At 43.0% G+C, this 26,378-nt stretch overlaps 1 protein-coding gene and 1 long non-coding RNA gene across 6 annotated transcripts in view; both read right to left on the bottom strand.

Moving 5' to 3' along the window:
- Nucleotides 1–14,918, bottom strand: part of ARMC2 (armadillo repeat containing 2) — a 120,562-nt gene extending 105,644 nt beyond the window's left edge. Inside the window, exons 1-4 of one of the 5 annotated variants that reach the window (XM_044924370.2) lie at nt 14,630–14,918; nt 14,358–14,552; nt 8,673–8,932; nt 8,128–8,200 (exon numbers count right to left, since the gene is read on the bottom strand). In XM_044924370.2, coding sequence (XP_044780305.2) covers nt 8,128–8,200; nt 8,673–8,932; nt 14,358–14,423 — 399 coding nt within the window. In that variant the 5' untranslated portion in view covers nt 14,424–14,552; nt 14,630–14,918. Of the gene's footprint in view, nt 1–4,888; nt 5,016–8,127; nt 8,201–8,672; nt 8,997–14,357 lie in introns of those variants that run through there. The other 4 variants (XM_044924371.2, XM_025294693.3, XM_006075476.4 and 1 more) reach the window with 4 other exon arrangements.
- A 3,398-nt stretch (nt 14,919–18,316) lies between these two features.
- LOC112587495 overlaps nt 18,317–26,378 on the bottom strand; it is a 33,864-nt gene continuing 25,802 nt past the window's right edge. Inside the window, exon 3 of the long non-coding RNA XR_003112005.3 lies at nt 18,317–18,769. This is a non-coding gene — a long non-coding RNA (uncharacterized LOC112587495). The remainder of the gene's footprint in view (nt 18,770–26,378) is intronic.

Genomic DNA, 26,378 nt, shown 5'->3' with positions numbered 1-26,378 from the left:
TTCTCATATACATTAATAGGATAGACATCTTTATCAGAGTTCTCTTAAGTTGCTTATTTCAATAATAAGACATTTTTCAAAAAAATTTTTACATCCTTCTGTTCATTTGCAACCGTAATCGGTTCATAAACCAGACCCCCCCTAAAAAAAATCAGTTTTATGACTATAGAGATACATTCTTCTAAACATAGTCAGAAAAAAACAAATAATCAGCATAATAGGCAGGATGAGTCACTGACTGGGATCAAACCCACTTACTAGTTATGTGAACTTGGGCAGGCCATATACTTCTATGAGCTTGCCCATCTATCACATGGAGTGAGTAGCCCCCTTTTTGCAGGGACACTCAAGTATAGACAAGTCCTGTTACGGAGGCTTGAGAAATGCTAGCTCCCTCCCTATGTAAGCTGCTCACCCTTTATGTATGTACCAAATTTAGTTCCAAGTTACTTTTAAGTCTCAAAAGCTAAGGCCATAGACCCTGATGCAACCTTGCTGAAAAACAGATCCTGAATCCAGAGGGGTCTATTTTGAAGGAGACAACACTCACCTGTCTGTATAAATTATGTTATATTTAACAGTCCCTTCACTTTTTAGTCTCCTTAATTTACTGCAAAATATTCATAAGAATGTGACTTAAGTCATGAAACTAATAGTAACAACAAAGCTAAGAGTATGATACAGGACAATAAGTGCTTTACATGTAATTATGAAAGATGAAATACATAAGGATAATCTCAGTACTGAATGTCGATTCAAGGTTTTCTTATCTCAAAAGGTCTGTGCTCTGTAGGTGCCTTGAATCTGAAACAAAGATTGAGAAGTCTATAAAACAGTAATGCAGATAAAGTAAATGGCTGATTTTACAGATTCTTTAACTATTAGAAATGTTTGGGGGTACTAAATAAAAGATCTTATAAAACAGAAAATATGGCTTTGCAATGCGAATTTCTACCCAAACAGAATAACCTAATTGTATCTGGATGGCAAGATAAATCCCTTTAACTGCTCCTTGATAAAAGGTATCATTTTCCTAGTGAAAAATTAGTCGTTGTTTGTATAATAAAAATTAGTTCCATTTTACTACTGACCTTTACTAAATTATTCATCCCATTTAAACATATATCTCTCTGGACTATTTAAAATACAAAGTGATATGTGTGAAGCATTTTTAATTCTCCAAGGGAAAATGAAACAAGCCACCAGTTTCTATCACACCAGGTTCTACAAAATGTTCTTTCACCTTGTGGAGCAAAATGGCTGTTTTGAAGCACAAGAGTAAAATTTTTTCTTGTAAAATTCACTTTATTTTAGAGTACAGAGAATGCTGCAAGTGGGTTTAAATCTTCACTTAAAAACTCCACTTCCCTCAAGTTCTGTGCCAAGATACAAGCCAGTGACGGGGGTACAACCCAAATACTGGGAAAGTCAGAATTTAAGATCTGTCCTGGGTGAGAAAATTGCTAGAGTCCCTGAAGACCAAAAGACTACTGTCATACAACACCACAATCAAAGAAGACAAAAATGTCTAGGACATTTAAGGCATCTGGCTGTCCTTGACTCTCATCCAAGCATGGGGGCAAGGGAGCCTTAACCAAGTTCTGACCTAGCTCCTCCAGATTACCAGCTGGGAAGGTGAAGTCCCACTCTTCATGAAGACTAGAAAAGGGGGTCCAAGATCTCCAACCTCAGAAAGTCACCATGATTTCATTTGTACAGCCACGGCAGCCACACGTGCACACCCCACCCACCCCCAACCCTTCTTGGAAGTCCCAAAGCGAGCACATATTAAAAATTCCCCCAAGGACACCGCCTTTGGACGTGGCAATTGTAGGTGCATTTCTATTACTATGATTTTCTCCACAGGTCCTCTGGGCTCCTCTGTCACTCTCAGCATGCGACTCACTGCAGTAACGTCACCATTTGTTTCAGAAATAGTGAAAGAAAAAACACTATTTGACATTCTCATTCTGCAGTTTCTTACCCTGGATCTCCCCCAGCCCATAGGGACATATGGGCTCCTAAGTCACTTTCTCTTTAAAATATATATTCAGTTTCATTCTACTTGTTAAATACTATAAAAGATATGAATGCTCCCCTGGTGGCTCAGACAGTAAAGAATCTGCCTGCAATGTGGAAGACCTAGGTTCCATTCCTGGGTTGGGAAGATCCCCTAGAGGAGGGCATCGCAACCCACTCCAGTATTCTTGCCTGGAGAATCCCCATGGTCAGAGGAGCCTGGCAGGCTACAGTCCATGGGGCTGCAAAGAGTCAGATATGACTGAGTGACTAAGCACAGCATAAGATATAAAAATTGGCTGAAACTAATCTATGCTGTGAGAAGTCAGGTCAGTGGTTACCCTGGGAAGGTGGGTTTTGGGATGCTGGAAACTACATGTTATTTCCTTTTCAGTGCTGGTTACCTAGTATGTTGAGTTTGCATAAATTTATGAAGCTGCACTCTTATGATCTGTGTCTTTTCTACAGGTCAACAAAAAGTTTAATAAAAAATGTGTATGCTCAGTTGCTAAGTCATGTCTGACTCTTTGCAACCCTATGACTGTAGCCCACCAGATTCCTCTGTCCATGGGATTTCCCAGGCAAGAATACTGTTGTGGCTTGGCATTTCCTTCTCCAGGGGATCTTCCTGATCCAGGGATCTAACCCGCTTCTCCTCTATTGGCAGGTGGGTTCTTTACCACTGAGTCACCAGGGGAGCCCAACTTGGAACTTAAATAACTAGGTTTTATAAGTTTCATAAACATAAGGAGAATTCTGTTTTGACAATAGTGATGAAATAACTACCACCACACAACAGCCCCACATCTCAGAACTGCTGTGAGAAAGGGGAGAAATACTAAGAGAAAGTTGTTTGCAGCTCACCTACATAGTGGGTGTATATAAATGCTCATGGCATACTGCAAGCTGCAGTGCTTTCCCTTTACTTGACTTCCCCGGTGGCTCAGACAGTAAAAGTGTCTGCCTACAATGCGGGAGACCTGGGTTCGATCCCTGGGTTGGGCAGATCCCCTGGAGAAGGAAATGGCAACTCACTCCAGTTCTCTTGCCTGGAAAATCTCATGGATGGAGGAGCTTGATAGGTTACAGTCCACGGGGTCACAAAGAATCAGACACAACTGAGTGACTTCACTTTCTTTCCCTTGACTTATAGGATTACAGGTGCCAATGGGAACCCTGGTGAGTGAGCCAAGCCCAGTGTGCCCAGAGTGTAGACAGCCCACTCCTGCTGAAGGCTATGGTGGGGGCCGCCGGGGAGGAGCCGTGGGCACAGGACAGACAGGAAGGGAGAAACAGAGAGAAGGATCAATGTGCAAGTGTGAAGAGCTGAGAGGATTTGTTAAATGCAGGAACTGGAATGGGCTGCTCTTCCCAGGTCCCTCTTCCCTGCTGGACTGCTGGTTGAGGAATTATTAAAAGGCAAACCAGCCCGAGAACATATCCCAGATCAAAAAAGGGCTGAAATTCAATTGCTGAGGTCTTTACAAATTCAGCAACTGCATCCTTAAGGGACTTAAGTAAGCACCACCCCACCCCCAGCCTCCAGGGGTCACTACTCCCTTCCCTTTCCCTGGGCTCCCATTGCTCCAGATCTCCTTCCTGCTTGTTAATTTAGTGGTTGCAGCACCAAAGAATTCTTTCAAAGGTGATGTGGAAAGGAGGAAAGAAAGTGGAAGGGGAGGTAATTATGAGGTCGCTTTCAGAGTTTTTTTTTGACTAGGAGCGCCAAAGTTTATTGTTTGAAAGGAAATATGTCCAAGACCCTTACATAATTCAGTATAACCAAAAGAAAAAATTCAAACTAACAGAGTTACTCCTCACCTGCTTTGACTTTGCACATAGCACCCAACCATCCTACAGTAAAGGAATTTAATTGCAGTGACCTCAAACAGGGGCAATGCCAACATTATCTCTGCTTAACAGGGACCAAGTGAACTCTAGAAACTGAGATTTGTAGGAAAGAGTAGGCCCAAATTGAGCGAGTCCCCCAAAATTACAGCAATATTAAAAAATAAACCATGGGAGTCAAACAGCAGAACGGTAGAATGGAGAGCCACTTAGCAACAAGGCAGACTGACCACTCCAGGGGCCCTCTTGCTGTAGCTGGTTCAAAAACAAGTGGTTTCCAAGGTTGTAGGTGCAAGAAGACGTGTCAACAATGGTTGAGAAAGTACTTATTGCACATTGGTTCATGCTTGCCAATTTGGTATCTTATTTTTGGTCATCTGCAATATAAGAACAAGTACAGTCTTCCTCACAGAGGCATTTTGATGAGTATTTGGGAATAAAAGATGCATTTTGAAACAACTGGGGTCATTTAGATATGGACTGTACATTAAATAACACTACTGAGTAATGTTAACTTTCTGAGCTTTGATGATAGCATTGCAGTTGTGTGGGAGGCTGTCCCTATTCATATGAGATGCACACTTAAATTTTTGTGGATGAAGTCTTATAAGGACTACAACTTCCCTTAAAACAGTTCACCAAAAGCAAACATACATACACACAAACATATTCACAAGCATGCACACACATAAACAGTAATAAAAATTGAGGAGCTGCTTGACTGACACACTAATTCTATGAAAGTCTAAGGAACTGGTATCACCAGGTACTGAAATATCTGAAATATCCACCTGAAAAAAATGTGTCTGAAATAAGGAGAATTGGTTGAAAGTCTGGGTAACTCCTTCCCTCCCAGCTGCAGGCAGTCAGGCTACTGAACCCAGGAACAGATGGGAGGGCTGTTGTCCAGAGAGGGTAAAACAGTGTCTCTGGCTAACCAGGCACTGTTGAGGGTCAGGGTACTTAATGTAAACATAGATATTAACTGGATGTTTATGCAGTGAATGCTAGGCATTTGTACCTTCTTCCTCTCGGCTCCTGGGAGTTGGTCTATGGTCAGGCCACTCAACATGACTGTTCTCTACGTCCCCTGCCAGAATAGCATCTATTTTACCTGCACTCTACTCACAGGACAGATCTTCCTACTTGCTCCCTCCAAGCTGGTAACCTTTCTAATCTTTAGATCAGAATATCTCCACCTGATAGTTAATCAAACTGGCAGTGAGGGGCAGCCCCTCTGCTGGTTTCCCTGGTAACTAACAAGCCTGGGCTTCCCCAGATGGCTCTGGTGGTAAAGAACCTGCCTGCCAGTGCAGGAGAGATAAGAGATGTGGGTTTGATCCCTTGACTGGGAGGATCCCTTGGAGGAGGGCATGGCAACCCACTTCAGTATTCTTGCCTGGAGAATCCCATGGACAGAGGAGCCTGGTGGGCTACAGTCCGTGGGGTCACAAACAGTCAGAGATGACTGAAGCAACTTAGCATGCATGCAATGAGCCAGGGAAACTGCCCCCTATAACTGATGTCTTTGTTGTTGACTCTGGGCTCTTTCTTTGGTATTAAAGCTGGGAAAGTACAGCCCAATAGTTAGCACTCAGGCTTTATCCTCCAAGAAAAACTTTATAGAGAACTAACTAGCTCACAGGGAAAGTCCTAAACAAATATGCTGTTGAGGGTTTTATAAACAACACAGCCCAGTCAAACCCCGCTAACTGTAGGTTCGGGTAGGTATCAGCTAGGGATTGACCAACCCATTCCACATGCTTCTACTCTCAAATAAGAACAGCCAAATAAGCAGCGTGAGCTATCAGAGGAGAATCTCTGATAAGAAAAAAGAGAGACCAAGACAAACATAAAACTGCAACAGAGACACAGAGGACAGACCATGTAAAGACACAGGGAGAAGACGGCCGTCCGTAAGCCAAGGAGAAAAGCTGCAAGAAAGCACCAGCGTTGGCACCTTGATCTTGGACTTCTAACCTCCAAAACTGTGAGAAAATAAATTTCAGTTGTTGAAGACACATATATACACACAAAAGCAACAGAAGTTTTAAAAGAACACTTAAAAAACCAAAACTACCATTAATATACTAAGAAAAGATGCTACTTTTCTTGAGAGTCCCCTGGACTGCAAGGACTGCAGTCGATCCTAAAGGAATCAACCCTGAATATTCATTGGAAGGACTGATGCTGAAGCTCCAATACTTTGACCACCTGATGCAAAGAGCTGACTCACTGGAAAAGACCCTGATACTGGGAAAGACTGAAGGCAGGAGGAGAAGGGGATGAGGATGAGATGGTTGGATGGCATCACCGACTCAATGGACATGAGTTTGAGCAAACTCCCAGAAATGGCGAAGGACAGGGAAGCCTGGAGTGCTGCAGTCCATGGGGTCGCAAACATTCAGACATGACTGAGTGACTGAACAACAATAAGATGCTACAGCCATGAAATAAGAACAGAATACCATTACTAAGAAAAAGATAATTTAAAGGGGGAAAAGCTTTCGGAAATTAAAAATACCATCCTAGAAATGAAAAGGACCCAACAAAAGGATTAGAAGACAAAGTCCCATTCAAAAAATGATGAGAAAAATAGGAAAACTGAAGTGCAAGTCCAGGGGATCCTACACCTGAATAATAAATTCCAGAAAGGGCAAACAGAACAGACAAGAGGGGGAAACACATCAAAATAACTCAAGAACATTTCCCAGAGCTGAAGGCCACTAGATTTTACATCTGAAGGGCTCAGTAACAGGACATTTCAGAACACTGGGAACAAAAAGAAAAATCCTACAAACTTCCAAAGAGAAAAAGCAGCAACCAAGGTCTCAAATAATTTATTTCCCATATGTCCTCTCTCAAGAAGCTGTTGGAGGGAGTACTCCGGTAAAGTAAGAGTAAATCAGGACAGAAGAGGACTTGGGACACAGGAAATAGGAAAGCCAGTACTGGAAACAGGAGTGAGCTGTGTGCAAGATGCCAGGACAAGTATTAGAGGAAGGGATTGTGGAAAGTTCTCCAAGGAGATGAATCAAAAAATACCTCATGTGCCTGCATATATGAAGGAAGTTTAGGCCTGAAGAATTTAGAACTGAAACAATAATAATATAATACTATTAACACAAGGCAACTATTAACACCAGGGAAAACAAAGAGTGGTATAGATAAGGAGAAGTAATCATCACCAATCATTAGTTCAAGGCTCAGCTATGAACAGAATTCATACAATCACATGTATATTATAAGAGAATGATCACATAGACCTAAATGTATTAATAATTTAATATGAAATAAAATTCTTCTATGTCTTTCCAAATATAATCATTAATACCTAATGAAACGCTCTTATTATCCACCGATAGTTTGATAGGGCTTCCCAGGTGGCTCAGTGGATAGGGTTCTAACCAAAGTTTTGCTGTATCTATATAGTGAGCGGCAGTGGAGACAGAAACGGTGAATGTGCTGTGAGGAGTCACTGGAGGCAGACAAGAGTTAAATCTTCCTCTTTCCTACTGGGAAGTCATTAGATAATTCCTCAAGCTTACAAGTCAGAGAACAGCAAGACACTGCGTTATTTAAAAATCTAGATATAAATACCAGAAAAAAAAAATGCGCCAATAGAGTTTAAAATGAAAGCCACTGGGGAGTGGAGAATGAAAAATAAGGGGACAGGAGACTGCTGGAGGGTGTTTTATTTTTTGACTCTATGTACATGCGTCTATAATTTATTTGTGTACATAACTATTGAAAATATAATACACGTGCATAACTTTAAAAATATTGTGAAACATTCTGCTTGCCAGTTATCATATATTTCTAAAATTCTTCGTTATCAAACTATAAGCGCATGCATGTTCAGCTGCTTCAGTCGTGTCTCATTCTTTGTGACCCTAAGGACTGTAGCCTGCCGGCTTCTCTGTCCATGGGATTCTCCAGGCAAGAACACTGGAGTGGGTTGCCATGCCCTCCCTCCAGGGATCTTCCCGAACCAGCAATCAAACCTGCATCTCCTGAACTGCAGGCAGATTCTTTATCCACTGAGCCACCTGGGAAGCCCTATCAAACTATCGGTGGATAATAAAAGCGTTTCATTAGGTACTAACGATTATATTTGGAAAGACATAAAAGAATTTTATTTCATATTAAATTATTAATACATTTAGGTCTATGTGATCATTCTCTTAGAATATACATGCTGATTCCAAGTACTGTGGTGAATTCTATTTCACGACCCCCATGGTAATATAAAGTACTCACAAACTCCAGTGGACTGAGACGTGTGCCAGAGATGGGCCTGGAATCAGAGAACTCAAAACTGGATGCATGGACGCTAGCACAGGGGATGGAACAGAAAGCAAGTTTGTGAATAATCATTTCTTTTATTTCTAGTATATACTAGTTAACTCTAACCCCACAACAAGTGAAAGCATTCAACGCATAAGCCTTGAGGAAGACAGAATTTTTAAAAATCATAGTACTTTAAACATTTTATTAATAACTCTTCTCTTGCTTTTAGGATGATTAAAAATAGTGAATAATTAAAAAATGGAATGTATATAGTGATTTTTTTAAAGCTTTGTTCACATGACTTTATAAAGTTGGTATAACAACCATTATTAACCATTTCCAACCACAGCCAACTTCTTGGACCCAAGGTCTGGAGTTATCTTTAGAAATCTTGGACAGATATAATTAGCAGAAGTCAAACTTAGGAAAGCAACTATCCGAACCTAGAATTAAGGGAAAATGTCATTTGGTGAATATACACATTTGAGTGTATAGACAAGAGAAGAGCTAAATACCTGAAGGAGGATGGAGGTCTGTTTTCTGGTGTTCTTGAAGATGCAGGCCCAAATAGTGTTCTTTGGTCTTCCCGTGGTGTATATGGTCTTTGGGTCCTAACAGTTCGTAAGGCATTTCGCGCTTCACTTATGATTTCTGCACTGGTCTTCTGCTTGGACAGTGAAGGTAGGTAAAATGGATCCAGCTTTTCTAACTTTTTATCATTTGGAGACAGCATCTTTCCTTTTAAAGTACAATGTTCTTCAGGAAGACACCACACCCTGCATATACAGGGCACAAAATACCAAAAAGGATACACGCTTACACCATCCCTGTACATTAAACTGGAAAAAAAAAAATCACAACTTTTAATTAAAAATCGACCAGGCAGTTACACTTTGAAGATCAGGATGGGAGAAGAGCTTTCAAAAAAACAAACCAAAAAATAGGCTGCTGTGCACATTCATGCCTTAGAAATACATGCAATTGAGGGAATGACAAGCAGGGAGGAGACACGGCATGAAAGTTAAACCTGGAGAGAAAGAAGATAAGTTGTGAAAGAAGACACCCTAGGAAGGGAAAACCATCTCAAGGTCTCCAATCGTTTTAGAGATGGGAGATCCGCAGGCAAGGCTGTGTTAACTGAAGTATGTGGTTCTGCTTCACTGATGTCGCCCTTTCTTTCCCATGCCCTCCACACAAAATGCTAGTGTAAGATTCAAGTTAGTCAGATGGGGTCTCTTTCCACACCATACTAGCTTTTATAACTGTAGAAAGGTGCAGCCTTACATTCGCCTATGATATATCTGAATGAGTTGATTCAAACTGCCTTCAGTTTGAGTTAATGTCCTACATGAATAAATAACAAAATATCAAATGATCTTTTCCCAAGACACCAACCTCAGTTAAAGAGGTACAGTCACGCACAAGGGCCATGAGGATACACATCCCTCTTTTTAAATTTTTTAAAAATTGGGGTATAATTGCTTTACAATGTTGTATTAGTTTCTGCCATACAACAGTGTGAATCAGCTATAAGTATACATACATCTCCTTCTTCTTGCACCTCCCTCCCACCCCACCATCCCATCCCTTGAGGTTACACATTCTTCTTAATGCTTGTGTGCCGCACAGAGGCCTGGCTAACTTGGCAACACAACTTTGACAGCTTTACACTTTAAAACAGTTGAGATTTTAAAAACTTAATTCTAATTACTACATGGTATTAAGTATTCATTCATTTAAAATAAAAGAAAAACCAATCTTCTGAAAATGTATCTCTGGGAGACTGAAGTCTGTAAAATTATTCATATATTTCTGTTGCCCAATTTTAGAATAACTTCTGCAAAAAAAGAAAGTTTTGTGAAATATATCCAAGGAAACTGAAAACAATCCATTTCTGTAAGTAGAATCAACAGGTGACTCCTTAGACAGCCAAAGAGGATTTACTATATTATGATTCTGTACATTAAGGTGTTACTTAACAACAGGCAACAAGAACATTTGTTTAGTTCTATCCACTCTGAGAGTTTTTGAAGGAAAGAATATAATGATAATTACAAACAATATGCCATTCTTTTCACAGGGAAAGGCCAGAGGGTAAAGTAAAAACAGTAAAAAAAAAAAATTACTAGATAAGCAATACTATTCTGGAAATTTTTGATATAGGCATTTGAATGTAAGCAAGGTCTCCAGAATTATGTACATTAGAACAACAAAAACTAGCAGGCCTGGTACATTTATTTCTAATATGATATGATAGACTCATCACTAAAAAATATTCAATGCTTATATATATATATATATATAATACCAGTGGAAACGATGTACATAATGGGTTTAAAAACCTTTTTGTCTGTAAATTTTTACCATCAATTCTAACCTGACTTTCTCCCTTTTCCTCTCCTCTGCAACTCTCACTTCAGCAGTTACACTGTGAGAAACCCTTTCAATAATGTAGTATCTGCACAGTTAATCTATTTTATCAATATTAATATAGTATTAACCAAATCAAACATGGAAATGTTCAATAATGCAAGTGAACTGAGTCAGAAGTGGGTTTGAGGGGGTATTTTCTTTATCATTATTAAATTGCAAATTCTTATTAGAGATGGTTTTTGCCAATTTAAAAAATGATCAGTACGTCTATTACAATAAAGCATGCCTGAGCCATAACACAGTAGTATTACAGAAATTTTAACTTTACAAAAATTCTCCTGACAACTGGAACAAATCCATTTAGCTGTTTCCTCCATTTGGATCTCTGGGAATACAAACAGGAATAAACACTGTCTTCACTCTCAGGCAAGGACCACTAATTCTAGTTCAACATGTACTTTAATACCAAGCAGTGTGCCAAGTACTCTCAAGTACATCATCTCACTTAATTCTGTGAGATGGATAAAGTCTTAAGCAATTGCACACATGCACACATGTTCCCAGAGCTGAAGATATTCAAACTATTACCCACTAGATGCGCTGGTGGAAGGTGGGACACTCAGAGGCCTCACGGCTGCAGCTATTTACACACCAACACAGAAACATGCACATGTCTTCACAAGCAGAATAGACTTCTTGGTGTGAACCAGCTGAGTATCAACCCTACTTATGCCCACATGCTTTTAATACAAGGTAGAAACTGATGGGGACAAAAAAAAAATAAGTAAATAAAGATAAACTACTATGTGATTAGGAAGGAGAAAGAGATTTCTGATTGGGAGGTGACAGGTAGACTTCCTGGAGGAGACGATGTTTGAGCTGGGTTCTGGAAAATGGTCTAAATTTGAGCAAATGACAATGGCTGACACTGAGGCTGGAGTAGAGAAGGAGTTTCTAGCCAAGTCAACGAGTGAACCAAGGCAGAGTATCAAGGATGCACCAGCTGTGTGCTGGATAAGAAGGAACCCTGGAAGTGAAGACTGGAGTTGTAGCAGGGAGAGACCTGAATGGCAGGTCAAGAAAGTAAATAAAAGCTGATAAGCAAATTAAAAGATGTTGTGGCATGAAATGATGGCAGGGATGGGCAGGATGGAAAAAACTAGAAGGACAAAATCAGGCAGTTTTTATATAACCCAGCTATCTCCTAGAGGTCCTCAAGAAAGCTTTCCTGGACAAGCCTCTCCCACCTTCCCAGCCTCAGTCAGGGGTCCCTCCCGCATACTCCACGAGGTCCCCTGTGGTCTCCTCCCTCACCGGGCTAGAGCTGCCTGCACACCTGGTGTTGCCCCACCAGGCTCGGAGCCTGTTCTTCATGAGAAGCGCAGCTTAAAGTTGGCATTTATGTAATCACTGGACTCCAAATATAGACCCTAGCTAGAAAACATCCAGATGGAGGTTGCATGGCTTCTGAACTGGAGGCATTTGTTATAGTGGATTAAGAAAACATATGGGGCTTTCTTTCAAGTGGCATCTGATTCTTGATGCTATATGGCCATAGGAGATCAAACTTAATCCCCTTTTGCTTTCTTGCTTTCACTTTGAGTTGCTCAGCATGGAGTAAGACTTGATAAACATCATGATTAGTGGATGGGGGTATTAAAAGCCTGAAGTATAGGAGTAAAGGTGAAACAGAGGTAAGAAGAGAGATGAGAACAAGTAAGTGGCACCAAGAACATGAGAACCATGAGAAGCAGGATCTGGCATCTGAGAGGGCAGGAAGGGGACAGAAATGACACTGGATATGCAACCCTTGGGAGGGCAAGGTGATCTTTTAAAAGAAAACAGAAGGAGATGTGGACTACAAAGGGAAAGCAGCAGCTGAGTTCTGTCCTGCATCACTGTCTTGAGTTTATGATGTCCACAGAAATTCTAGGGGATGAACACCACCAGCAGAAGGAAATTTGAAACTGGAGACCTTTTCAAACAAAATATTTCTTATTGGTTAGGGGAAAGGTTGTAAGTCATCATTTATAAGTTTATACTTAATTATAAACATCTGTCTTTACCTCTGCTGTTAACAGTCATCTGAAACAGAGCCTTCTTGCTAAATGCAACACTGCACTATCAGGGTGTTAGCAATAGGAGAAAGACTTGTCATCTCCATATTCTTTTTTTTCCTGCAAATCAAATACTCAAGAACTTTACCATGATTTTGAATGACTTTTGTGACAATATGAGCATCCAAACAAGCAGTGGTTAAATGCTTAGATGCTGGAGTTAAAGTTCAAATCAGATCAGATCAGATCAGATCAGTCGATCAGTCGTGTCCGACTCTTTGCAACCCCATGAATCGCAGCACGCCAGGCCTCCCTGTCCATCACCAACTCCCAGAGTTCACTCAGACTCACGTCCATCGAGTCAGTGATGCCATCCAGCCATCTCGTCCTCTGTCGTCCCCTTCTCCTCTTGCCCCTAATCCCTCCCAGCATCAGGGTCTTTTCCAATGAGTCACCTCTTCGCATGAGGTGGCCAAAGTACTGGAGTTTCAGCTTTAGCATCATTCCTTCCAAAGAAATCCCAGGGCTGATCTCCTTCAGAATGGACTGGTTGGATCTCCTTGCAGTCCAAGGGACTCTCAAGAGTCTTCTCCAACACCACACTTCAAAAGCATCAATTCTTCGGCACCCAGCCTTCTTCACAGTCCAACTCTCGCATCCATACATGACCACAGGAAAAACCATAGCCTTGACTAGACGAACCTTTGTTGGCAAAGTAATGTCTCTGCTTTTGAATATGCTATCTAGGTTGGTCATAACTTTCCTTCCAAGGACTAAGCATCTTTTAATTTCATGGCTGCAGTCACCATCTGTAGTGATTTTGGAGCCCCGAAAAATAAAGTCTGACACTGTTTCCACTGTTTCCCCATCTATTTCCCATGAAGTGGTGGGACCGGATACAGCTGTGTAACCTTGGGCAAGGTTTCTAACATCTCTAAGCCTCAGTTTCCTCATCTATAAAAAGTATGCTGTAAAAAGTAATTGCCTCATAGGGCTGTTTTGAAAATTAAATGACGTAATTAACATAAAGTGGGTTAGCATGGTGACTGGCCCTTAAAAAATGTTAACTACTGTCCCAAAGCTATGTGATAAAAGGATACAACAATTAATTTTCTCATGAATGAAAAGTCGCATTTCAAAAAAGAAACTGCAAAAGAAAGGAAATGCCATTTGTTCAGTGTTTTTTTTTAATATATTTTAAAGTTTTAAAATTTAAACCACGGTATTCTGCTTTGTGAGAAAAGAATCTTAAGAATTTTATTGCCTATAAGCTGTGTCAAAACAATCAGAATTTTATAAATCTACAAAATAAGATATAAATAAGGTGTGGTACTTGCTTTTCTACCACGTAAAATAATTCTAAATAAGGATGAGACAGAAGGTCTGCTGTGATGCTAGTAGGAATGGATGATAAAAGACATTATATGTAATATGATATATTTTAACGTATATTGATATACATACGCTTATTTATTTAAGACCCTATCTGTTGCCTAGAGGAGCCCAGGTACAATTTGTGTGACTTTGGCTGGGTCACTGTCTGCCTAAACAAAGTCCCTTTGTCTATCACTCTCTCATTCAACAGATACTATTGAGTTTCAACTAAGCACTACGCGCTTGGCTAAACCTCAGAGTATAGAAATAAAGACATCCGAGACCCGACCCCGAGAGCAAGCACAGTTCACTCTCATCACCTCTCTCCCCGATCCAGGGACAGAAAGGCGACGACAGAAGAAGGGGTCCCCGGTGAATCTGCAAGGGAAGCCTCACCTCCCGCACGGCCAGTGGCTCCCCGACTCCTCCACAGGTCCAGGCCAGAGCAGAGCACCGCAGCATCTTCACCCTGCCCGCCCGTCGGTCTGCCAGCCTGCTCCTTCCGGCCGGCCGGCCTGCGTCTCCATGGTAACCGTACACAAACTACTTACTCGGGCGGCTCGGCCGCCTCCCTGCAGAGCCAGGTAGCTGCTGGATAGGCAGAGTGGACCAGAGACTGAGTTGGGAGTGGGCGCAGGGAAAGGGGTTTCCGGCCAGACTCAAAGTACCTTGTGGTTAGCGCTGGAGACAAGTTTAACAACTGCAGAGATTCCGCTCATCCTCCAGTTTTTCCGCAGGCAGTAGCCTCAGCCGCGAAGGAGAGCAGGCGGGGCTCAGCAGGGTGGGGCTGGGTGAGGACGGACTGACAGGTCCCCCGGCGCCGCTCGGCCACTGGGCCTGCGCAGACCTCCCAGCGCATGCGCAGAAACGCTGAGGCGTGGGCGCAGCGGGCCGAGGAGTGGGAGCAGCGTGGGCGAGGGCCGGAGGCAGGGACAGAGAGTGTCAGGTGCGGCCAGAAAGGGCGAGGGGGACCGCGTGGAAGAGCCGGGGTGGGAAGGCATCTGCTTTTAAATTAGCAGTTTACGGAACCACGTTCGTTGAGCCCGTGTGAGATTAGCGCCTCTGTTAAACAGTACACAGAAAGGGCAGCTTAGTGTTTAGGGGTAAGATTGAGGATTTACTGGTTCAAGTTGAGGTTCAATGTAATCTTGAACTAGATGCTTAACCCTCCCAGTCTCTCCTCATCTGTAAAACGGAGGGAATAATAGTACCTAGCTAGGTCTTGTGATAGTTGTGAAGACTGAAAAAATAGATTTCAAGTGCTGTGCATGTGGCAGTCAACGAATGTTAAACCTGCGATTATTAAGACCTTGCACGGGTGAAGCACTTCGGAGTTTACAAAGTGTTTCACTGTGTATTATCTTTTTGAGCGTCCCTGACACTCTGATGAAGCCACCCCGGCATCCCTATTCACAGGAGAGGAAATATAGGCCCGAGGTCTAGTGAGTGATAGCGGTAGATTCAAGTCTAGGCCTCCGGTCGGCAGTTTTTGTGCTTACTGTTGTGTTGACTGTGAAAAGCACCCCATTTATGTTTCTGGCTTAAATTCTGTTTTCTCCTGTTAGACCATTCAGCAACACTTTACAGTGTTAAATACAAGTGAGACCATAATCACTCTCCATTCAGGATTGCACCACGTTTTTTAAATATGGGGATTTTTCAGCTAAAGTGTTGTTGTCAACACTGGGAACATGCCACATCCTTTGGTGCTAAGTATCTTGTAAAGAATAATTAAATTGAAAATATTTGGGGGCACATACTATGTGTAAAGCATAGTGTTAGGTGGGGGAAATGATATTAACCTAAACTAAAGGAAGCTAAGTGGTCTTCAAAGTACCCAACAGGATTTCACATATAATAAAACAATAAATACTTATTAGTTGATTGGGTAATTTTAGGGCCTAACACAAAGTATTTGCCTTCTTCAGGGCTGAAATCTTTCCCAACTACTCAGCGTGAATTACTGGTTGCTTTCAGTTCCTTCCCATCCCTTAGAAGTCCAGGGTTTGCTCCAGCTCCTTTAGATGGGTCTCAAGATGTCCCCATACATCTCTTATCCCTGAGACTCAGAATGAAGGCTCATGTCACCCCCTCCATGATGTCCCAGGTTGGAGCTTTAGTTTTCCCTGGACCATCTAACTGCAGTCACTGGGAAGACCTCTCACTGAGTTTGAGATGAGGGAGGTGGCACCCCTACCCTCCTCTTCAAAGAAATTGTCTCATACATTCTCCCCTCTTCTACTCTCTGACTCCTTACTTTTAGCCTCAGCCTGGTCCCTTAGGGCCAGGGAGTCTGTATGTTTCTTTATAACTTGACCTATGGAGCTTCACCTCACTGTCAGTTTGGAACTAATGATTATACAATTACCATCGCAGTTGAAACTTCAGTTTGAAACCATGTTGTACGTCCAATTACTAACTATGGTCTTTGCACCTAGGATCTTGGGCTAAAATAGACCTTGCAAGCACACTGCTGGAATGTGAAGCTGGCTGGCTCAGTCAGAAAATGTCTGAAGGGCAAGTCAGAATGATTGAAAAGAATGACAAGGGCAGAATTATAGGCAGCAATTATTTAAAAGCAAGGAAGCTGCCCAGCTTACCTTACTGAGGGACACGACATGGGAAAATATTGCGGATATCATAGCAATGGCCTGGTATACTGACCTGATGGCTATTTAACAGATTTGACATAGTTAAGCTTGTAAGTGGAATTACTTTAGAAACAAAATTGTTGACATTTCTTATACCTTAGATTAAAGAGGAAAACATTTAGTCTCTGACATTTATAAAGCACTTTATAGTTTCTAAACTGCTTTAATTTGGAGCATTTCCTTTTTATTACTTTATTTAGAGTTTATAATAGGCCTGAGAGGTAGTTGGTTTGGAGATTATCATTCCAATTTGAGAGTAGACACAACTCAGGTTCAAAGAGGGTAAATAACCCACAGTCACACCACTAGTAAGATCTGAGATCTGGTGTTTTTGATGCCATCCACCACTGCTGCTGCTGCTAAGTCACTTCAGTCGTGTCCAACTCTGTGTGATCCCATAGACTGCAGCCCACCAGGCTCCCCTGTCCCTGGGATTCTCCAGGCAAGAACACTGGAGTGGGTTGCCATTTCCTTCTCCAATGCATGAAAGTGAAAAGTGAAAGTGAAGTTGCTCAGTCGTGTCCAACTCTTAGAGACCCCATGAACTACAGCCTACCAGGCTCCTCCGTCCATGGCATTTTCCAGGCAAGAGTACTGGAGTGGGGTGCCATTGCCTTCTCCGCCATCCACCACTATACATGAATAAATGTTATTTTTCAGGCAGAGGCCTCTTGTTCACAGCAGTGAGAAGTACCTCCTAGGCTGTTGACACTGTTAAGATATGCTTCTTATTTTCTCTCCTCTCTTATCTCAACGTATTTCCTGTATGGGGCTACCAGGAACAAGAATCTTTATGTTCACCTGAAAATGTTGGATTTCTGACTTTGGAGTTGAGATGAGAATTATATAGGTGGCAGAACAGGTAACAATAAAATTTTACATACCCTAATGATGCAAAAGTATAACAGAATGATAGCTATTTTTAACCACAGATGACCAGTGGGTTTTATAATTTATACTATAGTTTATATTATGTATACTTAATATTTAATATCTATAGCTTATCTTTAAGAGTATATCATTAGACATAGTCTTGAAAAGATAAAAGTTAAATAAATACTTCTTTCATGCTCATGATTTCAGTGATTTTTATGACAATAACAAAGATGACTCAGAGAGAAATAAATTGCTTCTGGCATGGAATAAAAATCACCAGTTTAGAATTCAGATATTCAGTTTGAGATACTTTCTGCTTTTGTCAATATGGAATCTCAGTGCTTTAATTATTTTTATCACATAATTCCTGTGAGGCGTTCATCAAATTGATAGCCCATGCAAACTTTAGATATAAATTTAAAGGCACAACTACATCAGAATGCAACTTGGTAAAAATCTACAATGCAATGGAAATTAAGTAATTTCATGGAACTAGATAGACACAAGACAGAGGAAAGGTCCTAAAATGTATTCACTGGAAAAAAAAAATGACATAAAAAGCCAAATGGAGCTCAGCTTTTACCTGTGCACCTCCAGTCTTAGTTGCCTTTGATTACCACAACACCACAACCACCTGCGCCACATTCAGCAGTCAAGTCAGGCATTGCTGGGGATGGTAACAGAGAGGGTCCACTTAATTACTAGGTGATCACAAAGAGTCTCTGACTACCTAGTATTTCATTGGGCAGAAGGGGGTTCTAGTTTTCGGGGATTGAGTTGGGAGTCTTAACTACAGATTGCTTCATCTTAAACAACTGCTGAAGTACCTCTATAGGAGAGACCATCAAAAACCTCCTATTCTTTGTCAGACTCACCTGTGAGGCATTACTGAATGAGATGTCTATATCTTGGAAGCTTTCAGCTGTGAATAACAGGATAACCACCCCCCTCCCCATGAAAAGTAGTATAAATAAATAGCAAGGACATTTAGCATTTTATTTCACTGTAAATCTCAAAGCGTACTGTTTCAGGGTTGGCCCTGCAGCTGAGGGGTGGCATTAAGGAATATCAGTCATGTCTCCCCACCTGGTCCCAAGACAGCAATAGCAGTACTGACTTGTACATCCTCACACAAGCCTCTCGGAGCAGGGAAGAGAGGGGAGAGGCCGAGCCCTTTCACATGCTCTTTACACTGAGAAGGGAAAATTTCCCAGAAGCGCCTCCGCTGTATTCTTCTTGTATTTCATGGACCAGAACTGTGTCATACCCACACAGCAGTCTCTGGAAGAGATGAAGAGGATTACTATGACCGTGATTGATTTAGATCAATCAAATTTCATCCCCTGGGGGTTGGGGGAGGAGCCCCTCTTCTCTGATGCCACAACCTGAACCAACTGGAGTCTGTTCAGCAAGAGAAGGGTCAACTGCCATTGGGTAGATGCTGACAGCATCTGCCACAATGTCTGGGTGAACCAATGAAGAATGTCTTCGGATAGGCAAGTAATTCTGAGAACTGCTCATCCAGACTGGAATGAGAGAACCGAAAGAGTCACGCCCAGGCAGGGTGCTGTTTGGTGCCAAGTCCTGAAGTGAGACTGTGGTCCCTGGTCTGACTGCTGCCCAATCATGGCTGCCACATTAGAACCACCCAGAGAGCTGCAAAAAGCACCTCTGCTCTGCATTCACCCCACTGTTGGTCCAGTTGCTGGGGGAGGAGAGCACAGGGGAAAGGGTTAAGTGTCTTTTACAGCTGTCGAGAAAGCTGTAACATACAGCAGCCCGCAGGGAGGACCCCAGCCCTGGTGCAGGTCAGAGCTCCTCTGTCTGAGAGCCTAAGCCAGGATTAACAGGAGGCAGAGATGTCACTGGAATCCTTGACTTCAGAGCAGGAGGAAAAGAGAGGATGCTAATGATGCATGACCCAGAGATGAGACTCACGGACCTGGGATGCTGTCCTTGATGTCTCCCGCTCCTGTTACCATGCCTTCTCCACCTGGTCACTCTGACCCCACTGCATTCTCCTCCTGCTCCAAGTCCACCCTACAGGCAGCAACCCAAGTGACTCTCACAGACCGCAGTCCTGGGTGTACCTTTCTCTGACCACAAGCTCTCAATGTCTGCCCATGCGTACTTGCATGCATATTCAGTCATGTCCGACTCTTTGAGACCCCATCGATTATAGCCCACTGTTCCTCTGTCCATGAAATTTTCCAAACAAGGATACTGGAATGGATTGCCATTTCCTCCTCCAGGGGATTTTCTTGCATCTCCTGCATTGGCAGGTGAATTCTTTACCACTGAGCTACCTGGGAAGCTCGGTCTGCCCATTGACCACCAAAGTACATCCCAGATCCTCTGGGTTCTGTACTGTAGCCTCTGCTTCTACCTTATTATAATAACTAGGATTTATTTGGGGGTTATAACAGGCTGTGTGCTAAGTGCTTTTATGACTTTAAATGAGCAAATCTTTCAACCCTAAAGTGCTAAAATTATCCTCATTTTACATGCAAGGAAACTGAGGTTTCGTTTCTTTACTTGCCCAGGTCACACAGGTGGTCAAAATGGTGGATCTAGTCGGGACATTGCTGTGGCTTTCTGTACAATATGCCATGGCCCAGGAAGAGGAGCGGAAATAGTGTGTATGGGGACAACCAGAGCTGGGGGTGGCCCAGAGGATGGGGTCTGAAGGGATGGGCTACGGGCCCCCAGGCCACGTGGGGAGCAGAGGGAGAGGGGGCTGTGCTGGTCTGGGAGGTGTGGGGAGGGTGGGGGACAGAGGTCACATGAGGGCACCGAGCAGATGAGGTGGTTTGAGAGAGGGCATGAGCAGTGTGCTAGGGTAGTGTAGGAGCCCCAGGTGGGAGTCAGGGGGACTTGCCTCAGATGCCACCCTTGACACTCCTGAGCCCTGGCCTGTGAGCTCCTCACTGAATAGCTGTGCTTTTCTCATCTGTGGGATGTGCAGGGTGAACTAAATGACTCTTGAGATACAGCCAAGCCCTAGCAGTCCCTGGCAGGAGGTTGTGGTCAGAGAGGCAGCTGAGGGTTAGATTTTAGAGGTGGCTCAGTGGTAAAGAATTCACCCGCCAATGCAGATGTGGGTTTGAGCCCTGGGTCCAGAAGATCCCCTGGAGAAGGGAATGTCAACTTGCTCCAGTATTCTTGCCTGGGAAATCCCATGGACAGAGGAACCTGGTGGCCTATAGTCCGTGGGGTTGCAAAAGTGTCGGGCACAACTTAGTGACTAAACAACAGTTGTGAGAGCCAGACAGTGAGGTCCAAGGTGTGGCCTGGCTGGTCACCTCCATGGGGAAAGTGAGAGGCCTGAGGAGGCTGGAGGAAGTGTCCAGGTGTCTCCCCACAGAGCCTGGCAGCCCCAGAGAAGGCTGTGGCCCCAGGACTTGAGGGTCTAGGAGAGAGAAACGTTTCAGTGCCCTTGGGTGATGATGGCAGTGAGCTGCCCTGAGGAGGAGCCCCCAGCCAGCCTGGAGACCCATGGCTTAGAGGAGCTCACCCAGGAGGCTTACTTTGTTGCTTCCTGGGGCTCTCAAATTCAGTTTGTTTGATTTTCAAAACAATGTACTTCTGTACTATTGAGTTTTGATAGCCCAAGGATATATTATCTTGGCAATATGACAAGAAGGAAAATTTAAATAGAGGGCAGAAAGTTTAATTTAGCTTAATTTGGAATTCATGTAATCAAGGAAATGTAGAGTCCAGCTTTAGGTTTCAACATACAGACAGAAGGATTCCTAGCAGGTCCCAAATTTAGCTGATCACGACTGGGCTGCTGACAGTAATATCTTTAGGAGCTAAAGATGCTAGGGACCTATGTTCATTGAGATGAGAAGAGCCATACAATTCTTTATGCTATTCAGCTAAAAGTTATTACATAAATTGGGTCCAAAATATTATCTACCAAGAATGCGAAGGTATTAATAATAGCCATGAGACTTCCCTAGCGGTTCAGTGGCTAAGTCTCTGTGCTCCCAATGCAGGGGGCCGGGTTCCCTTCCTGGTCAGCAAACTAGATCCCACATGCAGCAACTTGAAGACCTAGCATGCCTCAACTAAGACCCAGTACAGCCAAATAAGTAAGATAAATAAACATTTAAAAATACAACAGAAGCGATAGCCACAAAAGAGTGAAAACTTCATGATAATCACTGTGCACCTGAAAGCACTTTGCATCCGAGCTCCCAACACTTCACATTTCACAGAGGTAAATACACAACCCCCTGCCCCCCACCAGAAATTGTGGATAAAAAATTTCCGTTTGAAACTTGAAAACGCTGACCTTGCCTGATCAAGAAACTTGAAATTTCAGCATTGAAAGTCTCAGCAAAATTATTCTTTCTGTGTTTTCTGTGTTCACACTCAGAGATTGTTAAAACAAATGGTGTATCAATTGGATTATTTTTTTTTAATTTCATTGTGACGGTTCTTGTTAGGGTATGGATAGAAACAGAAGCTTTTCAGTTTTTGAACCATTTTGATTTTGAGAGCTCAAACTCAACTAAGGGAAGGAATTTTCAGCATAGGTGGCAATGTTCAAAGCATTTTTTATCAGGAGTGGAGACCCCCTGGTTCCTCACGGCCTCCACTACTGTCTGCCTGTTGGCTGCAGCTGCGCCAGACCCCCCACTGGTCTTACCTTCCTCTGCCCTCTAATTAAGCTGCAGGAGCCAAGCCCCCAGCCAACCATTGCTCATCATACGATGTGCCACGTCCTGTTTCAGCCTAGCACCTAGTGCTAAAGATCTGCCAGGCTTTGAGCTAAGTGGCTTAAGTTCTTAGGAAGCCATGTGATTGCATCTTGTACCAGCTGGTCTCCTAAAACAGCTCCAGGCAGAGCGCACTGTAGTTCTCCAGATAGGACCCACTCTGGGGTCATGATTTGCCATGAGGAAAGCTCATCCAACATGGAACAGCATCATTTTATGTCCTCTGAGCCCTCAGTACAAGCCTCCCATGCCCCAAGAGTCCTTACTCTCAAGAATTTCACCAAAAAGAAAGATTAATGCCTCTGTAGGGAGTCCTTAAAGATGCTTCAAGCCATCTCTTTTTTGGTAATTGTTTTTCTCACTGTATGTTACCCTTCTCGTTCACTTGGGTCCCAGAGAGGAGAAGCCCAAGGAGAAGAGAATGGAATTGCATAAGCTAAGCAGGATAGTAAGCACCTGAAAACAGAGGGCTTTTCCTTCTTGCTCACCTTTGGGTATCCTTGATACAAGAATGGTAGTCTGTATTGATTTGATCTATCAATATAGATCTATACTGATCTATATTGAGCATATAAGTGTTCCATAAATACTTGCTGAATAAATGAACAAGTGAATGTGGGCTTGAGAAGATGATATTCAGGGTCAGTGTCATGATGTAAGACCCATATGTTCCAGGGTATCAGTCCACTGACAGTCACCCCCCAACCCCTCTAGCCCCAATCACCACAGTCTCTTGCCAGGTACTTCTGGGAGTGCCTATGGCTGTGCTGTCTTACCTGTGCTCGGAAACAAGGCCCATCACACCCTTGATTCACACCATCTCAAGGGCCCCTCGCTGCCCCAGCTGTGGGAGCACTTCCTTTGGGAGAGTGTGGTCTGCCCTCCTGCCTACTCTTGCCACCCTGGGGTGGGAGTGCTAGGGTGGGCTCTCCTGATTCTGTGCATACCCCATCTCCAGGCCCTGGAGCAGCACAGCTTCCTCCCAGAGTCTTACTCAGCCACTCACAAGTGGGGCATCCTCACTTCTCACCCGCTTCTCACTCCTGGGGCTCAGAACCAGTCCACGGGCCTGGCTAAGGGTCAGACTCCCCCACCCCCAACCCCATCCCTCTCTTTTTCTTGTCTTTCTATTCCTTTTGGCCCTAACAAACTCCTTTCCCATCAGCATCAGTGTAAGCCAAAGCGCTCCTGCCAATCAGCTCCTGCAGGCAGGCACCTGCAGGGGTCACCAGCCTCCCAGATGTAGTCAGCCAAGGCCCGGTGGGAACTACCCAGGAAAGAGCCATGGGCTTAGGGCCTGGAGTCTGAGGTCAAGCCTCACATCTTTCCCCTGACTGTTTTGTAATTTGGGAGAAAGAATCCATGGGAGATTCCTGGGCCTCCCTTTCTGGGTCTGTGAAGGCAAGTGGGTTCTAGCAGTCTGTGGTACCAGGTGATATTTGAAGGAGAAGACAGTGAAGACAAGAGGCCAGGAAGGAGACGGAGGTGTGAGAAATCAATGGTTACCCAGGACAGGCAGGTAAGGCAGTGTTCCTCTGGGAGGAGACAGTCCACTGCAGAAGATGACAGGGGCAGCTTTGGTATCAAGTGCAGAGACAGAACACACCTCTTAGGTAGGATTACCTCTTTGGTTCTGTGGTTCCAGGAGCTTCATCAGGATGAAGAGCAAATGTTCATCCTTTTGTGCAGTCACACAGGAGATGACCAGAGTGAACGGCGACATTTTATGAATCAGTGAACTAAAATGGACTGGAATGGGTGAATTTAACTCAGGTGACCACTATATCTACTACTGTGGGCAAGAATCCCTTAGAAGAAACGGAGTAGCCATCATAGTCAACAAAAGAGTCCGAAATTCAGTACTTGGATGCAATCTCAAAACTGACAGAATGATCTCTGTTCATTTGCAAGGCAAACCATTCAATATCACAGTAATCCAAGTCTATGCCCTAACCAGTAATGGTGAAGAAGCTGAAGTTGAATGGTTCTCTGATGACCTACAAGACCTTCTAGAACTAACACCCCCCAAAAATGTCCTTTTCATTCTAGGGGACTGGAATGCAAAAGTAGGAAGTCAAAAGATACTTGGAGTAACAGGCAAATTTGGCCTTAGAGTACAAAATGAAGGTCAAAGGCTGACAGAGTTTTGCCAAGAGAACACACTGGTCATAGCAAACACCCTCTTCCAACAACACAAGAGAAGACTCTACCGCATGGACACCACCAGATGGTCAATACCAAAATCAGATTGATTATATTCTTTGCAGCCAAAGATGGAGAAGCTCTATACAGTCAGCAAAAACAAGACCGGGAGCTGACTGTGGCTCAGATCATGAACTCCTTATTGCCAAATTCAGACTTAAATTGAAGAAAGTAGGGAAAACCATTAGACCATTCAGGTATGACCTAAATCAAATCCCTTACGAGCATACAGTGGAAGTGAGAAATAGATTCAAGGGATTAGATCTCATAGACAGAGTGCCTGATGAACTATGGACAGAGGTTCATGACATTGTACAGGAGGCAAGGATCAAGACCATCCCCAAGAAAAAGATATGCAAAAAGCAAAATGGTTGTCTGAGGAGGCCTTACAAATAGCTGAGAAAAGAAGAGAAGCAGAAGGCAAAGGAGAAAAGGAAAGATATACCCATTTGAATGCAGAGTTCCAAAGAGAGAGACAAGAAAGCAAGGAAAGACAAGAAAGCCTTCCTCAGGGATCATTGCAAAGAAATAGAGGAAAGCAATAGAATGGGAAAGACTAGAGATCTCTTCAAGAAAATTAGAGTTACCAAGGGAACATTTCATGCAAAGATGAGCTCGATAAAGGACAGAAACGGTATGGACCTAACAGAAGCAGAAGATATTAAAAAGAGGTGTCAAGAATACATGGAAGAACTGTACAAAAAAGATCTTTATGACCCAGATAACTATGATGATGTGATCACTCACCTAGAGCCAGACATCCTGGAATGTGAAGTCAAGTGGGCCTTATAAAGCATCACTATGAACAAAGCTAGTGGAGGTGATGGAATCCCAGTTGAGCTATTTCAGATCCTAAAAGATGATGCTGTGAAAGTGCTTCACTCAATATGCCAGCAAATATGGAAAACTCAGCAATGGCCCCAGGACTGGAAAAGGTTAGTTTTCATTTCAATCCCAAAGAAAGACAATGCCAAAGAATGTTCAAACTACCACACAATTGCATTCATCTCACATGCTAGCAAAGTAATACTCAAAATTCTCCAAGCAAGGCTTCAACAGTATGTGAACCATGAACTTCCAGATGTTCAAGCTGGTTTTAGAAAAGGCAGAGGAACCAGAGGCCAAATTGCCAACATCTGCTAGATCATCAAAAAAGCAAGAGAGTTCCAGAAAAACATCTATTTCTGCTTTATTGACTACGCCAAAGCCTTTGACTGTGTGCATCACAACAAACTGTGGAAAATTCTGAAAGAGATGGGAATACCAGACCATCTGACCTGCCTCTTCAGAAACCTGTATGCAGGTCAGGAAGCAACAGTTAGAACTGGACATGGAACAACAGACTGGTTCCAAATAGGGAAAGGAGTACATCAAGGGTGTATATTGTCACCCAGTTTATTTAACTTACATGCAGAGTACATCATGTGAAATGCTGGGCTGGATTAAGTACAAGCTGGAATCAAGGTTGGTGGGAGAAATATCAATAATTTCAGGTATGCAGATGACACCACCCTTATGGCAGAAACTGAAGAAGAACTAAAGAGCCTCTTGATGAAAGTGAAAGAGGAGAGTCAAAAAGTTGGCTTAAAACTTAACATTCTGAAAACTAAGATCATGGCCTCCAGTCCCATCACTTCGTGGCAAATAGATAAGGAAACAATGGAAACAGTTACAGACTTTATTTTTCTGGGCTCCAAAATCATTGCAGATGGTGACTGCAGCCATGAAATTAAATGATGCTTGCTACTTGGAAGAAATGCTATGACCAACCTAGACAGCATATTAAAAAGCAGAGACATTACTTTGCCAACAAAGGTCCATCTAGTCAAGGCTATGGTTTTTTCAGTAGTCATGTATGGATGTGAGAGTTGGACTGTGAAGAAAACTGAGTGCTGAAGAATTGATGCTTTTGAACTGTGGTGTTGGAGAAGACTCTTGAGAGTCCCTTGGACTGCAAGGAGGTC

Source organism: Bubalus bubalis, chromosome 10, assembly GCF_019923935.1.
Source record: "Bubalus bubalis isolate 160015118507 breed Murrah chromosome 10, NDDB_SH_1, whole genome shotgun sequence".
Taxonomy (NCBI): domain Eukaryota; kingdom Metazoa; phylum Chordata; class Mammalia; order Artiodactyla; family Bovidae; genus Bubalus; species Bubalus bubalis.
This window is presented reverse-complemented; position numbering and strand designations above follow the sequence as displayed.